This window comes from Suricata suricatta, chromosome 9 (assembly GCF_006229205.1).
Source record: "Suricata suricatta isolate VVHF042 chromosome 9, meerkat_22Aug2017_6uvM2_HiC, whole genome shotgun sequence".
Taxonomy (NCBI): Eukaryota; Metazoa; Chordata; class Mammalia; order Carnivora; family Herpestidae; genus Suricata; species Suricata suricatta.
The window spans coordinates 69,914,029-69,931,034 of NC_043708.1; the positions used below are offsets into that span (position 1 = coordinate 69,914,029).

General features: G+C 46.2%; 2 protein-coding genes and 1 long non-coding RNA gene across 6 annotated transcripts in view; 2 read left to right on the forward strand and 1 right to left on the reverse strand.

Annotated features, from left to right (window-relative positions):
- LOC115300920 (bcl-2-like protein 2) overlaps positions 1 to 11,458 on the reverse strand; it is a 15,333-nt gene extending 3,875 nt beyond the window's left edge. Inside the window, exons 1-4 of one of the 4 annotated variants that reach the window (XM_029950512.1) lie at positions 11,344 to 11,458; positions 10,592 to 10,679; positions 9,699 to 10,138; positions 7,286 to 9,115 (exon numbers count right to left, since the gene is read on the reverse strand). In XM_029950512.1, the coding sequence (XP_029806372.1) occupies positions 8,966 to 9,115; positions 9,699 to 10,130 (582 nt within the window). In that variant the 5' untranslated portion in view covers positions 10,131 to 10,138; positions 10,592 to 10,679; positions 11,344 to 11,458 and the 3' untranslated portion in view covers positions 7,286 to 8,965. The other 3 variants (XM_029950510.1, XM_029950514.1, XM_029950511.1) reach the window with 3 other exon arrangements.
- On the forward strand, positions 488 to 10,356 carry LOC115300921. The gene is made up of 4 exons (XR_003912925.1): positions 488 to 909; positions 3,519 to 3,571; positions 5,565 to 5,700; positions 9,477 to 10,356. It is a non-coding gene; the product is annotated as an uncharacterized LOC115300921 (long non-coding RNA).
- A 4,683-nt stretch (positions 11,459 to 16,141) lies between the features above and the next one.
- PPP1R3E (protein phosphatase 1 regulatory subunit 3E) overlaps positions 16,142 to 17,006 on the forward strand; it is a 2,681-nt gene continuing 1,816 nt past the window's right edge. Inside the window, exon 1 of the mRNA XM_029950732.1 lies at positions 16,142 to 16,914. Within this exon, the coding sequence (XP_029806592.1) occupies positions 16,436 to 16,914 (479 nt within the window). The 5' untranslated portion in view covers positions 16,142 to 16,435. The remainder of the gene's footprint in view (positions 16,915 to 17,006) is intronic.

Genomic DNA, 17,006 nt, shown 5'->3' on the forward strand with positions numbered 1-17,006 from the left:
CGCCCGCAGCCCCCGCTGCTGCTGCCGCCGCCGCCGCCGCCGCCATCGCCGCTCAGACTGGGGCCCGCCGCCCGGCGATTGGAGAACTGCGCCGGGCACGCTGAGAACTCATTAGTCTAGCAGCCTGCCCGTCACCACGAGCTAGGACTCCATTGGGGAGTACTACTTGACAATCAAATAAGATTCCACCCCTAAGGCGGGATATTGCACCAAATTCTCAAATCCCTGTAGGGGAATTCGTCTGTCAATCAACACATGTCCCACCCCCGCTCAAGGCTTTAGGTAACAATACCGCCAAGCTGTAACGAAGTTCCTGCTTCACGCCCCGCCTTCAGGCGGATCCGCGAAGTATATGACCCCCGATGATTGGCTGCTGTCTGGGCCAGGGGAAAGAACCAGTCTTCCGATCGCCTTGCGGCACCGGCCATCTCAGATGCCGATTGGCTCGCGGGATTTGAAGGCTAACTCCCATTTCCTGACAGGTGAACCTTGCCCCGCAACTGATGGCCGGGCTTCCAGCAAGGGAAACCCGAGGTCACATGACTACTCCTTAGGGGGGCCGCCATCTTGGCACTAGTGGTTGCCATCTAGAGAGCTTTAGAAAGGCAGAGGTCGGAAACGTTGAGGCAGTTTCTGGAATCTTTTTTGCCGACCGGGAGAGAATCAGTAGATGGGATGTTGCTGGAAATGGAGGTTCTGGATGGCGCTCTCCAGTAAGCTCACTTTTCCCATCCAGGTTACTGGTACCAACATCCACCAGTTCTCCCAAACGAAAAAGCATGGAGGAATCCTCCAGATCCACTAGTCCTTTCTGATCTGTCTTCTTTGCACAGGCATACTTTACAAGCCCTCTGTTTTTGCCCCAGTTTTAGCCTGTTTCTTGGACTGTTTGCTACAGCCTTGTAGTGGGTAAGTGTCACCCTTCCAAGCCTCGCCGCTACCAGAGCTGAGCTCTGCTTTGCTGGCCCGGACTAGCCAACCTCGCAAATGTTATCTCCACACTTCTCGTTCTCGGGGGTGTACCTGCACCTAGGTTTGTACTTCTGTGCCCACGTACACTGCAAACTCCAGCATTACCTCTCCTGCAAAACCTTCCACTGCCTCCTCTCCTTTCCCTTGACAAGCAGAACTACTTCCGCCGTGCGCTCATTTTGTCCAGCATTGTGGGTTTGGAGATGAGTGACAGGATCCTATTTATATTTGCAGCCCCACTGTGGGGCAATATGATTTACACATAATAGGTGTCCAAGAAATGTTTGCATTCACTGGGGATCTGGGTGCCACCCTCATTTTCCAACGCTTTCCCAGTCCTCAGACCTTCCTTCAGACCGCAGAGAAATTTCTCCACGCAGGTGCCCAACACGCGTTTGTGCTCTGAGATAAGCAATGAGACCCAGCCCTGGAAAGCAGGGTTTCCCTACTGCAGCAATGGTACTACGCATTTTTTAGAAAGTAAGGAATGATGGTGCTAAGTTTGCAAAAGGGTTATTTGTGGCCAGACCAAACAACGGTTGACAGCGAGATTCAAATAAGGCCATTCAAATTAGCTAATCAGACAACCCCAATAGGATGTGTATGGCTGGGGCAGGGATTTGGACAAAAGGAAATCCCTGTTAGCAAACCAAAAAGTCAAAAGCTTCTTAGTATACCCCATTCTTTCCCTCATCCTCACTTTTTCTCACAAATCCTTACCTCAGGTACAGGGGAATTCTGAGCAGTCACAGTTCTTAAAATTTCACTGAAAATTACTTCAGCAGCCATCGCAGCTCCAGTGGTCTGGGAGAACTAACTTGAGCACCAAAGACGAACTCTAAAAGACTGTCAAGTTGCTGGAAGAAAAAGGTTTTCTACTAATCTTAACCCAATCAAGATGTTGATGTTTTATTGGTGCCTAATTTAAGCTAATCAGGCCAATCAAGGGAAATGCCAATCAAGGGAAATGTGATTTTTTAATAATGCCTTCAAATCCTAATTGTTGAGCACTTGATTTTGTAACAGGTACAATCCTACATTCCTTATTGTATCTTATTGAATCCTTGTAACAACTCTATGAAGCAAATATTTCCAAAACTATAATTTTTTTAGGGATGAAGAAAGAGTGAAGTAACCTGCCCAAGTCATGGAACTAATTAGCAATGAGTAGGGGGGAAATAGGGAGGGTGCCTCTGACCCACTTAGGTCATGACCTCCCCATTCAGGAATTAGAGCCCTGTGTCAGGCTCTGTGCAGTCAGCTCAGAGCCTGGAGCCTGCTTCAGATTCTGTGTGTGTGTCTCTCTCTCTGCCCTCCTTGTGCTCTCTCCCTCAAAAACAAGAGAGCCGGTTTTTGAAGTTTAGATAAAAATTACTACAAGGTCTGCTTTAGTACACAAAAGTTACAGTATGTATGATGTTGAAATTGGGAAAAGACTAAATTCCAACAATAGACAAATGTTTGGGCAAGTTATTATATCCAAAGATTATTGTGCACCTATTAAAAGGTTTACACAGAGTGTAATAACATGCAAAAGTAATTAGGCCAAAGATATAAATATAAAATATTTTAAGTATGATTATGATTTTTTTAAAATAATTTGGACTGGGGCACCTGGGTGGCTCAGTCCGTTAAGCTTCCAACTTCAACTCAGGTCATGATCTTGCCGTTCGTGAGTTAGAGCCCCTGTTTGGCTCTGTGCTGATAGTTCAGAACCTGGACCCTGCTTTGGATTCTGTGTCTCCCATGCTCTCTGCCCCTCCGCCACTCATGCTCTGTCTCTCTCTCTAAAACAAATAAACATAGGGGCACCTGGGTTGCTCAGTGGGTTAAGCATCCGACTTCAGCTCAGGTCATGATCTGACGGTTCATGGGTTCAAACCCTGCATCAGGCTCTATGCTGACAGCTCAGTCTGGAGCCTGCCTTCCGATTCTGTGTCTTCCTCTCTCTCTGACCTCCCCTGCTCACACTGTCTCTCTCTCTCTCTCTCTCAAAAATAAATAAAACATTAAAAATTTTTTAAAATAAAATAAACATAAAATAAACATTAAAAAAAACTTAAAAACTTGGACAAAAATAACTTGGATTTCAGGAGAAAAAAGGGAGCAAGAATCAGTTCCATCTTTTCTTTGGTAATATGTAGTAAAAGCTTTCAAAATGTTGAGATTCTTAAACCAGTAATTGTATTTCTCAAGAAATAATCTAAAAACTGGATAAACATTTGAGAATAAAGTCATTTATCAGTGAAAAATGTAAGCAACTTGAATGTCCAAGTGGCACACTCAGGAAAATTATTATTATATACACATAGATGTAATTTGATATGGCCATTATGCCTTCAAAACATTTTTAATGACAAGGGAAAACTGCAATATAATGGTAAGCAGAATTTAGTATAGAAAATTGTATATACAGTATGATCATAAAATATAAGCACAGACAGAAGATGAGAAAGAAATATGCCTAAATGTTAATAGTAGTAATTTCTGAGTAGTGGGATTATAACTGACTCATAATTTTCTATGTTCTATGATTTTTTTCACAGTACCGTGTTTTTATTTAAAAATTTAAAACCCTCCAACTTCCAAATTGACTCTGGTAAGCATGATTACTTTTACAAATACATTTAAAAATATATTTGAATGGTAACTTGTAAAGTAAGATCCTTCCCTACTAGACTGTAAACTAAAAGGCAGGGACATCATCTTAATTATAGTTGTATTCTCATTGCCCATCACTGTGTATTCAATAAATGCTAACTCAATTAATGATCTTCCATAATAATTTTATTATCTTGCCTGTTGTTGGTGCATCGAGAACGTCAAAGAGATAAGTTTCTAAGAATGAATTTTTTTTAAATGTTTTTATTTATTTTTGAGAGAGAGAGAGACAGCGTGAGCAGGGAAGGGTCAGAGAGAGAGGGAGACAGAGAATCTGAAGCAGGCTCCAGACTCTGAGCTGTCAACACAGAGCCCGACGCAGGGTTTGAACCCACCAACTGTGAGATCTTGACCTGAGCTGAAGCCAGACGCTTAACCGACTAAGCCACCCAGGCGCCCCAAGAATGAATTTGTAAAAAGTTAGTATATAATGATGTGAAATCTACCCATTACAAATATAATTTTCTTTCATTAATAACCTCTCAATAGAGGGCCATGGAATTTTGGGAAAACTGAAACTCATTGATGTGCACTAGAAGAAGGAAAAATGTCCTAATAGAAGTGAATGATTAGTGAAAAAAAGGAGAATAGGGGTGGCTGGGTAGCTCAGTCGGTTAAGCATCTGTCTCTTGGGTTCAGCTCAGGTCACGATCATATGGTTTGTGAGTGTAAGCTTGGCACCAGCAGCATGGTAACAGTACAGAGCCTGCTTAGGACTCTCTCTCTTCCTCTCTCTCTGCCCCTCCCATTTACTGTATGTACTCGTGCTCTCTCTCTCTCAAAATAAATAAAATAAATAACCTTTTTTTAAAAAGGAGAATTAAATCAGTAAGAGGGAATGAGGGCAACTCCAGTTCTATCCAAAAGGAAAAACTTTTTTCACCAAACAACATACATACTTGGCTTTTTGGTAGTTTCATCCCTGCTTTTAACTCTTGCTTTTTTTTCCTGCTATAATAATTGTCTATAATCTAGAACTACATTGTTTAATATGATACCTATTAGTCATAAATGGCTTGAGCACTTGGAACGTGAGTAGTCTGACTTGAGATGTACTGAAAGTATCAAATATGCATGGAATTGCAAGATTCTATATGAACAAGAGACTGTAAAATAAATTAATAATTACTTAATATTAATTATGAGTTGAAACTCTAATAATTTTTATACTAGGCTAAGTAAAAGATTGTGAAAATTAGTTTTATAACTTCCTTTTTGTTTTAATGAGATGAAAATGTAAAACTACATATATGGCTTGCATTCTATTTCTGTTGGACAGTGCTGATAAAGAATCTTGAAGCCTTGATCATATACTTACCTCTAGTGTGGAGCCAACTCTCAATTATTTTCTAATGCAAAGTCTAGTCTCGCCTACCTTAATTCCCTAGGTCTTCCCTTGCAGGGAAGTGAGGTGTTCACTTAAATGAGAAAGAACCTCCATTGGGCTGCTTATTTTCTATTCTGCTTGGTTAACTTTTTCAAAACTTTGTATCTGGAAAGCTTGTTTTAATATGCTGTACCAGAAATATGTGTTCCTTATTTTAAAAAAATCAGAAAATACTGACAGTAAAAAGAACAAAATAAAACACCAGTAAAACCCAACACCCACAGATAATCACTAATAATATTTAGGCCTATATCCTTCCTGAAATTTTCAGCACATAGATACATATAGAGGCATGTACACACACACATATTTTCATATTTATTTTAGCAAAATGGGATCATACTGTATATATTGTTTTCTATGTTCTTTTACCAAGATAGAAACATCTTTCCGTATCAATAAAAATATTTTTTCAATTTCATTTTTCATGACTTTCTTCAAAAGTCACCTTAGAAATGAGGGTTTCCCTGACTATTCTATTTAACATTGAAATCTATACTTTCACCTTCCTACTTCCATGCTAATGAATTATTTTTCTTTATAGCATTTATCACTTCATAACATGAAGTGTTATGTTAATAAATATTGTGAAGTGAAATGAGTACTGGAGAGAAATGCTCATTGTCATTAGAGGCTGAACCACAAGTGGGGACTTGGTCACCATCACACAAAGATTTGGGGTAAGTTTTGTTTTGGTATGTAGCTACCCCAAAGTACTGTATATACACACCCTCTTAAGATTTGGGCTGGCATAGGGGTGCCTGGATGGCTCAGTCAGTTAAGCATCCGACTTTGGCTCAGGTCGTGATCTCAAGGCTCATGAATTCAAGCCCTGTGTCCACCTCTGTGCTGACAGCTCAGAGCCTGGAGCCTGTTTCAGATTTTGTGTCTCTCTCTCTCACAAAAATAAACTTTAAAAAAGTTTTTTTTTAATAAATTAAATAAAAAATGATTTGGGTTGGCATAGATGGAGTTCTTGGCTTTGGGCATTTGGCAGGGGTTAGGAGATGAGGGAACAACTCTGATTTTCTTTTCTTTTTGGTCTCAACACTTTCCGAAGTCCCTGTTGTTCTAGTTCTTGCCCTTAACAAGGTCATGAAAAGATGATTAGATCAAGAAATGTCCTGACACCAGGCTATAAAGTGTAGAAGTCACAAACCCTGCTCAGTCCTTCTCATTAAACTCTGGGCTTTATTATTTTTTAATACGACCATTACATATTACACAAAAATAAAAGTCAAATAAACTTGATATTTATAAATTATTAAATAAAAATACAGGAATATATATTTATATTTATAGAGCTTTTTCTTTTCTTCTAAACTAACCAAATCTGTTCTCTCGCCATTTTATGATTTAAAAAAGTAAAATAGTATATACCCTAAAATAAGTGGGGAGTGGGATTAATAATCGCAGGACCTAGTTGCCCTACTTCTGCTCCTTCCTTGGCCTAAGCAAAATCCCTATATGTCCCTTTGGGCTCTGGAGAGCAAGAAACACCCTCTCCACCTATTTAATCTCTGAAAAATGGCAATTAGATTTCCCTTATTAAAAAAAAAATGAAATAGATTTAAAAATTGGGAGCCATACTCAGCCTTCCTGGCCAAGAGCTAATCCCAAGGAACTATATGGCTCTAGAAGAGAGTCTCTAGTTTTCCCTGACAGAAGAGTCTCTGGGGTTTCCATTGCCCCTCAAGCTAAAAAGGACAGGGCAGGTCAAAACTGCCCACTACAGTCCCATCCAAGCTATGCTTCTGGGAATCCAAGCCCTTTACCCTTTCAGAAAACAACCTCTCCTTCTCCCCAGGTGTGAAGGCGTCAGAGCAGGGCATTTCTGTAACCTGACCACGTTCCCTGCTGCTCCTGTTTCCTAACAGCCCCCAGGAGAATTAACAGGGATAGGTGGTCTTGTGGTAGAGGGGAGGGTGAAAAGTCTGCCCCAAACCTGGGGGAGCACAGGTTCCAATTTGGAGCTGATGGTCTAGTCAGTGGTTTTCCAACTTTTTTTTCAGCAGCAAACCCCTTAATGCAAATAAATCTTACCCTGAACCCCGATATGTAAGACAGCTACAAGGAGATCTAGTCTGTTTGAGGACAAGTAGCCCAGCCTGCTCAGCACTCCCCCACCTTCACCTCCCCAAGACCTCCTGAGGCAACCCCTAGGAAACCTCAGGGCTCTGCCAAGCAGCCTGAAAACCACTGGTCTAGTTTGTCCTGAGCAAGTCAGAGACCCCCACCCCCACCCCCACCCCAACTGCCTGCCACAGACCAGCTCTGAGTTTCTGGTATCAGCATACTCACTTACGGACCAAGTGGCACATGCAGTCTTCCACCTCCCCTATAAATACCATTAAAAAGTGCAGCCCTCCCTCAAAAGCAAAAGCCTGGGCTAAACACCTGAGGCCAATTTTGGTCCCACATTCTTGTGAGTACAACTATGTTGCCACATTTTGGGACCAAATGAAAATCCCAAGAAGAGTCAACCATGGTCTAGCTAAGCTGATCAGTACTCAGGATCAAGGGCCGGGTTCTAGAGCACTGTGTCTGAAGTCAGCATTGGAAAGCAGCAATTTTAGCACCTTGGGAAGTGCAGCAGTGAGGTCTGGCTCAGGGCATGCATCTGGAGTGAAATCATTTCTTTCTCAAAAGAAAAAGCTATAATCGGAATCTGTTCTAGAGGACTGTGAGCTCTAAAGTTAACATCCTCAGACTCAGAGATACAGACAAGTAACACCCATGCAAACAGCGTGGCTTCAAAGAAAATATAAATGCTTCTAGGTCATGGTAGGTACTCTAGAACCCATATAACTGGCCCTTGATAAAGCAGCACCGAAGCTCACTACATGGAATAAATAGGCCAGTCACGGAGTATAGGTCACCCTCACACCTATGGGGTTCAGAGCTGGAATGTTCCTCTCAAGACATCAACAGTCTCACTGAGATACAGTGCAGGACCCAGACTGTACTCTAGATCAGCATTTACCTCCACACATTCACAAGGAAAATTAGAGTCCCAATTTAGAGTTTGAGTTTGGGTACAGAAGGTCCCAGAAACAGGGAACACTTCAGGCACCAGTGTGCCCCAGTGGGAGAGGAGGGAGGCAGGTAGGTCCAGCTCCCCACCCACCCCCACTGCAGGCTCCTGGGCCCTGTTTTCAGTCAGAGCCCAGGAGGCAGCAGCAAGTGAATGATGCCCTAGGAATGGGGACGGTGAAGCCACAGGGCTAGCTACAGAACTTCTCTCCGAAGCACTGCAAATGAGTTTCTGTGGAAAAGTGCCCAAAGCCCTCTTCTGGATACAGTGTTTCTCCCACAGCCTTGAGGCATCAGAACAAAGGGGGGTGGGAGGGGGTTGGGAGGAGAGGCAGAGAACTTCCCCTTGTTCTTGCCACTTCAACAGGGAATGTTTTCTCCATGAATACCGCTGCCACCAGGTTAGACAAGCAGCCCAGCATGCACACAAGCACGCATGCACATGCACACATATGTCCAAGCAGCCCAACATCACAGCCACCTCTCCCTATCACCTGAGAACTCCAAGTTTCCATTCCAAAGGCTGTGCCTTCTGTGTTTCCCCAAATCTCACTCATCCAATGGAGACACAACCTTTTATACAAGTCCTCCTTCCTTAGGGCTACAAAGTAAGCTCTAGTTATAGTTTTGTGTGCCTATACCTATAGGCATGATCTCTCCCACCTCCTCCCAACCCTGGAATGACTTCATCTCCTGGCCTGCTCACTTTCCAAATACATCCCCTAATGACTCCAGCTCATCCCACCAACTGCCTGCCTGGCACACACAGCTCCTTCCCACAGTACCCAGCCCCTTCCCATCCCCATTCCATGCCCATCCATTCACCCCACTTCTTCCAAGGGCATTTCTCTTGTTCTGTTCCTGCTTTCCTGTCCCCCAGCTACACCTCACCCCACCTGGCCCTGGACTTTCTCACTTGCTAGCAAAAAAGGCTCCTACAGTTACCAGGGCCCCCAGTGCCACGGCCCCTGTCAGCACTGTCCTCACTGAGGCCCAGTTCCCCTCCCGCAGACGCCGCGCCTCCTCCAGGGCCCCGTCCCCGTATAGAGCTGTGAACTCCGCCTGTGGGAGAGAAGGGAAGTAGGAGAGAAAGAAGGAGAAAGGGATATCAGGAGAGGAAAGAGTGGAGGAAAGAGGAGAGGAAGAGTTCCAGTTCCATCCACTGCAAACACTACCCCATATCCAGCTCCTCTCCAGCCAATGGTCTACTGGCTGCAAGCCCCAATCATCCCCCATGAGCACCTGGCTCATTTCCCCTCTCTACCTCAAGTGAATCCCAGCCTTTCCCTGGCCAAACATTTTGCTCAGAACTGGCATCTTTTCCCAAGGCTTTCCTGACTACCACCCATCCCTGACACTCCCTGCCCATGCCACATACTCTGGTGTAAAAATCTCCTGACAGCTGGATGCCATTTCCCTGCAGGCACTGTGTATTCTGTCCTCTGCTTTGGACCATGAGCCCATCCAGCGATGACTGCATGGCAGCCCTGGAGTGCAGAGTCCAGCATGGCACCCATGGTGAGGGCAACTGATTCCTCCCAAATAGGGAGACTCAGCCCCCAGCTTCCAGCCAGAACCCCTGTCTTCCCTCTGGAGACCATCTTTGCAGAGGGGTGTGCAGAGCAGCAATTGAGAAGCTTCTTACCCAGCCCCCACTGCTGTGGATCCAGTCAGCCAGCCGTGTCTCCAGGTAGGCCACCATCCACTCTTGCACTTGTCCCACAAGTGGCTCCATCTCCTTGTTGACACTCTCAGCACATAGCGCGGCTCCAAAGACAAAGAAGGCCACAAGGCGGCCCCAGTTGGGGCCCCCTTGGAAGAGTTCATCAGAGACCTGGGTGAAGCGTTGCTGGGCTGAGCCAGGGGTCACATGCAACTGGGCTGCCAAATCAGAGAAGGTGCGCCGGAAGCGGGTCTCAAACTCATCTCCAGCTGCCCGCATGGCTTGATGCAGTGGGTCAGCTGCTGGGCCCTCCCCAGGGCCTGCTCCACAAACATAACCCTTCTGCCTCAGCTTATAGCCTACAAAGTCTGCCACTAGAGCCCGTGTGTCTGGGGCTGAGGCTGGGGTCGCCATCCGGGCAGCTGTAAGAGTCAAGGATGAAAGACTGGCATGATTATATGGTCAGATAGCCAGAAGGGGCACTTCAGGCTTGGCCAACCCAGTGAGGTGGGAGGAAATGCTCAGAGACCACTGGGCAGGGAGTGGCAAGAATGCGGGAATTAAGTCAAGGTGAGAGGCCAGAGCATGAGGGGCTGGCCATTAATTTGTAATATGTCAAATTAAATGTAAAACAAGTATATTTTATTTTTAAAAGACTTTAGATTCTTTCCATAATAAGAGAACACCAACTCTAGCACCCCTACAAACCCCCTTCCCACAATACACACCATTTTGGCTTAGGGTCTTAGTACCTCCCCGGAGGGAAGATGTGAAGATGCTGGCAGAGGCACAAGATGGGGAAGGAGGCAGGGGCTGAAGGAAAAGGTGCAAGAAGCAAAGAGGTGTCAGGGACAGAGAAGGAAGGGGACACTCACCCAGCCTGGATGGCAGCTCTTAGGACCCAGCGCTGGTGGCAAGGAGCCCCCAGCTGGGGCCTTTCATCCTCCTGGCCAGTGTGGAGCCCTGGGAAGGGGAGGGGGAAAGCAGAGCTAGGCGGGGAAGGTCTGGGATCACGGTCTGGACAGAGAAGGCTGGGGTTGCAGCTCCCGGGACTGGCCCCTGCCCCCAACGTTCTACCAGCTGTGTGGCCGAATCCATGTTTAATGACTGTCCTCCCGGGAAACCCAGGGCCAAGGGCTTCCTGCCGACACCATATCTACTCCCGGGTCCCCCCAGTGCAGTCCAACAGCCCAGCTCCTCCTTTACCCCCACCCTCAGCAAGTCTCCAACCCCGCCTGCCTGCCAGGTTAGGGATCTCACGGGTCAGGCCGCTGCCAGGATCCGGGCTGTTTCCTGGTGCAGGAGCTGGGAGGGAGGGAGAGAGGGAGGAAGGGAGGGAAGGAAGGAGGGAGGAGGAAGGGGGGGTGGAAGGGAGGGCCCGGCGCCGGGTGATGATGGGGCCCAGAGATGCGTCCAGAGAGAGGGGCGGGGCTGGGAAGCAAGCTTGGGAAGGGCCACAACTCCGGAAGAGAGAAGGCTGCTGGAGGCCACGAGGAGCTGGGTGGAGAGGACACAGAAGGCCCGGCTGGGCTCCTGAGCCTGAAGGCTGCCCAGAGAAGCCGGCTAGGCCTCAGGAAACCTCGGAACAAATTCAGCATTTCCAGAAGATCTCTGATGTTCTACGCACTTGTTGAATTTTTCCAGTCCTGGAGTGGATGCCTGAATTAGAGGAGCAGTTCATTCCAGTGGGAACTGCCTGCCAGGTGCCTCGCCCTGTGGTACTGGCAGACATGACACGACCGACACCGGATATTTCACTTCCTCTTTTCTCCAGGAACTTTAACCCAGTAGTTGCTTCAGGGGCTGGGGCTTTAGTCAGGCATCAAGACTTGGATCGCAAGTAGTTTCTGCAGGTAACTTTTCTTCACCTTTCATATATATATATATTTTTTTTGTAATCAGATTGGTTTTCTTTTTACTTCTCTTTACTCAACACATGAACTTATTCACAGTATGACAAGTTCAAACAATATAGAGGTGTAAGGGGGGAAAAATACAAGTCTTCCATCTCCCTTCTTCTACTCTGCACACAATTCCACCTCCCTTCCTGGAGTTTGCCACTGTCAAGGTTGCTGTTTACCCTTTCAGATAGATTCGATAGATAGATAGACCCCTTATTTATACATGGCAATAATTTATACAAGGCAGTTCACAGGATATGAAGCAGTCTGACCACAGGTGATCCTCAGGAGAGCTCTTGAGCTTTCTGACTGGGCCCCGCTGGCTCTTGCAGCTGGCACTTCCTTCGGCTCCATTTGGAGGGATATGTAGCCTAAGGCTAGAAAGAGGCAACCCAGTTCTCCTTTCTTGCTGTTTCCCTTTGCTTCTACCTCCAGTTCAAGCCTTGATACTCTTACCTGCCCTCCCAGGCACTGGATAAGAAAGGTAATTTCTGTAACAATAATAGTAACAACTAATACATTTTGAGGACTTACTGGGTGCTAAGTACTTTCTTTATGTGCGTGATATTTAATCCTCACACCAGTCCCTATGATGTTTGATCGCCATTCTGTGGAGGAAGACAGTGAGGCTTGGAGAGGTTAAGTAATTTTCCCAAAGGCCATATACTTAGAAACTGGTACTCAGTTTTGTCTGACTTTAATGTTTGTTTATTTTTGTGTGAGAAAGAGAGAGCACGAGTAGGAGAGGGGCAGAGAGAGAAGGAAACAGAATCCGAAGCACGCTCCAGGCTCCAGCTGTCAGAACAGAGCCGGACACACGACTCGACTCCACAAACTGCAAGATCATGACCTGAGCTGAAGTCAGACACTAAACTGATTGAGCCACCCAGGCACCCCTCAATTTTGTCTGATTTTAAAGTTTGTCTTAACTTTACCTGTATCGCTATAACATCATCTCCTCTACTTCAGGTAATCGATGTTGTTAATACACCATTTACAGGTCCAAACTCAGTTATCCCTTCCATTCTGATTTATAGCAGATTCCACACCTTTATGACCGTATCCTTTCAACCATCCTCATTTATTCTTTTTATTTTTTTTAAAGGTAGACTTTTAATAACTGCTTTTTATCACCAGGTTAAGTCATGCAGTTACAAAGTAGTTAGACATTTCTGAAAGGATATTGTTTTTGTTTTTTTATTTAAAAAAGCTCATTGTTACATAAATATCTAGTACTCCATTGGGACACTACTGTTCAAAAGGACCTGGTGAAGTAACTCCCAAACAAAACATTCAACCCAAGGTTGTTTTCAGCCCACTGGTAATGAAGCTGTGTGCAGAATATAGGCCTCTGAGAGAGGACACAAAGTCAGGGCGGGTCGGGGCCATTGGCACGGCTCGGAGCTGCCAGTGAGATCATTTATTCTTTAAAAAAATTTTTTTAGGTGGGCATTGATTGAGGTTTGGCCTCATGCTTTCTCCAATCTAGGCTCCAGACAGGTATGCGGGGTGCTTCTGGAAAGCCCCAGGGCACAGTGGCCAGGGTCCACATTGGCCAAGTCATCATGTCCATCCGTACCAAGTTGCAGAACAAGGAGCATGTGATTGAGGCCCTGTGTAGGGCCAAGTTCAAGTTCCCTGGCCGCCAGAAGATCCACATTTCCAAGAAGTGAGGCTTTACTAAGTTTAATGCGGATGAGTTTGAAGACATGGTGGCTGAAAAGCAGCTCATCCCAGATGGTTGTGGGGTCAAATACATCCCTAATCGTGGCCCCTTGGACAAATGGCGGGCTCTGCACTCATGAGAGCCTCAGCAGTGCCCTCCCTGTTCATGAGAACCATGAGATCATGACCTGAGCTGAAGTCGGATGCTTAATCGACTGAGCCACCCAGGTGCCCCAATCCTCATTTATTCTTTGCTCTTGGGCTTATCATTCCAGCTGCCACCAGGAAGGCTGCTTTCTTCTTTAGAGAAGAAGTTGTTCCTGTGCAATCCTGATTTCTTCTAAGACACTTGAAATAAAAACATTTTTAGGTCTCAGGATCCAAATATATTTCTGTATGCCTGTCCATTTATTTATAAGCTCTGTGAGAGCAGGCACAGAATTTTATTCACTTCTATTCTATTTTATTCACCTTCTGGCCTAATAGGCCCTCAGTAAATATTTATTGAACAAATCATTCAATGCCTCTGGCCAATTATTGAGTGGCTTACACTGATGTTTGAAGATAACTGTAGTGGCTATTTAAGAAACAGACTGAACTGTAAAGAGGGGAAAAAGAAAAAGAAAAGAAAGAAACAAAGATTGATTTGGCATAGAGGTTCAATGTCAGTCTGAGCAGCCAGAACACAGTGGCTGAACCAACACAAATTATACCTAGTCCAAAGCTATGGAGCCAAGGAATGGCAATTCAAACTATAGACAAAGCAAAAGTGTTTCAATCAGAAAACCTCAGGCCATAATAGGCCCACTTTGAACCTTATCTATTCCTTCAATGATATATTTTACAAGAGCAAGGAAGACAGTTTTAAAATGCTTGGCTGTAGGGGATTCTGGGTGGCTCAGTCAGTTTAGTATCCAACTCCGAATTTTGGCTCAGGTCATGATCTCGTGGTTCGGGAGTTCGAGCCCTGCTTCGGGCTCTGTGCTCACAGGAGTGGAGCCTGCTTGGTATTCTGTCTCCCTCTCTCTCTTCCTCTTCCCTACTTGCTCTCTAGATCTCTATCTAAACAAATAAAAATAAAATAACATGCTTGACTGTAACACAAATTAGTATAATGTTACTTTACACCCTAAAATAGGACAATATGCCTATATATAGCCTATATATATATACATATATATGCACACATATATATGTATATATATCACTTTTTAAAGGATTCCTGGCTTTACTAAGGTTAATAGTGGAGTTAAAATGCAAACAGGAATGAATTGTATAATAAGATACTATGTGTCTCACTGTTTATTTACAACTTAGTCACTTGGGATTTTACAGTTAAACTATCCTGCTGCTTTAAATTTAGAAATTCCATTTCTAGGGCATCTGGGTGGCTCACTCGGTTAAGCCTCTGGCTTTGGCTTGGGTCAGGATCTCAAGGTTCCTGGAGCCTGCTTCAGAAACTGTGCACTGTCTCCCTCTCTCTGTCCTCCCCCACTCGCTCTCTGTCTCTCGCTTTCTCAAAAATAAACATTAAAAAAAATGAAATTCCATTTCTACTCTAAGATTCCTCATTTCAATACTCTGAAGATGTTAACATTACTACTAAATGTTTTAATCTTATAGAACCAAGTGAGTAAGAGAGTGGGGACTAGAGCTGGACTGGTGGTGTTCTAATGCCAGCTCCTCAATTATTATTATGTGATCCAGGGCAAGAGTCCTATCTCCTCTCTCCTTCAATGTTCTCATCTGTAAAGTAGGCATAATAGTACTTCCTGCTCTTGATGGCTGTTTATATGAGTTATATTTGTAAAACTCTTACAACTCTACCTAGTACATTATAAGTTATACAAAATGAGTAGGGAATTTAGGGGTGCTTGGGGGGGTTCAGTCAGTTAAGCATCTGGCTCTTGATTTCAGTTCAGGTCATGATCTCATGGCTCTTCATTAGTTGAGGATTCGATGAATACTTGGGATTCTCTCTCTGCCCCTCCCCTTGCTTGCACTCTCGCTCTCTCTCAAAATAATTAAACTCAAAAAAATAAGCAGGGAATTTAGAAAAAAAAAACTTCGAAATACTTCACATGTGTTTTTTTCACTATCGTAAAACAAAGTGAAGGAGAAAAACAGCCAGCTTTGTGCCCCTGGTGAAAGCTCCTACTGGAACTAGAACCCCACTGTGCCAGCTCTGAAAGAGTTGTGTGTACATTCATTCAATAATTTGAGAGGCTACTATGTGCTGAAACTGACCAGGAATCAGACACAGCCTCTGCCCTCACAGGACCTGCAGTGGGGTTAAAGATCAGAACTCTAATCTTAACATTTTCACAGATGAGAAAACTGAGGTTCAGAGAAGTTATGCCTTGCTCAAGGTCACACAGCAAAATATTACCAGAGGCGAGATCAGAATGGCTTCCCACATCTCAGTTCAGAATTATTTTCCAGTGGACCACCTCACCCTTTTTAGGGTCACATCTCAGCTACTATTTGAGATACTAGCTAGTTTTCACGACCTCCCCTTCTGTGCACCCACTGACACCCCCGCTCCCAAACTTGGAGCCTAGGGTTTAGGAAAGAAAAAGGTGAGCCCTGAAGAGAAAGGATTTATAAAAGAAAACGGTGAACCCTGAAAATTAAGTCACACACTGGGCAATTTGAACCATCCTCTGCAAGAAAAGGAAAGGTTACTCTGCCCTCCCAGCATTAACTCTTCCCGTCCCGGAAAGATTGAGGCCTTTTTAAAAAACAAAAACATAAACCTGAGTGGTCTCACTCAAGACCGGAAGGGTAGATCTCCGCCCCTTGGTATGGCAGCGAAGACAGATGGGGAGCCACCTGTCAGAGGACTGTGGGCGGGGGCCGTGGCCGAGAGGACCGCGGGACTAGAGGGTGAGCTCCACTGAGCGCACGCTCAGAGCAGACCGCAGGAGGCAAGAGATGATGGTCTAAAACGCTGGGAGCTGGCGTCCAGAGCAGGGGGAAAGGTAGTCACGGAGGGGAGGCAGAGCTACAGGAGGTGGAGGATCCTGGAGGTGACAGCAAGGAGAGTACGCAACGGCAAGGGGCAGCTCCAGAGAGGACGCCTGGCGCTCGGGCCAGAGGAAGGCAGGGCAGCGCCGCGGCGCTGCGGGCGGGCCCCGCCAGGGTGGGGGTGCCATGTCTCGAGAGCGGCCGCCCCGCACCGACATCCCGCGCAACCTGAGCTTCATAGCCGCGCTGACGGAGCGTGCCTACTACCGCAGCCAGCGGCCCAGCCTCGAGGAGGAGCCAGAGGTGGAGCCAGGCGAGGGCGGGACGCGCCTCGGGGCCCGATCCCGCGCTCACGCTCCGAGTCGGGGTCGCCGGGCCCTCTCTGCGCCAGCCGGAGGCGGCGGGGTCCGGGTGCCCCGCAGCCGCAGCCCCGACACCCGCAAGAGAGTGCGTTTCGCTGATGCGCTTGGGCTGGAGCTGACCGCGGTGCGCCGCTTCCGCCCCGGAGAGTTGCCCCGGGTGCCCCGCCACGTGCAAGTTCAGCTGCAGAGGGACGCCCTCCGTCACTTCGCACCGTGCCAGCCTCGCGCCCGCGGCCTCCAGGTAGGCAGGCAGCATCGGCACGCCCCTTCCCCGGGACCTCCCCAACCCGGCCGCGGCTGGCGGCCGATTTATCAAGGAACACCTATCTCCATCCCCAACCCTAGGCTTGCTCTCGCTCATCCCTTTTGATGCCACTCTCCTAGTGGGGCCCCCC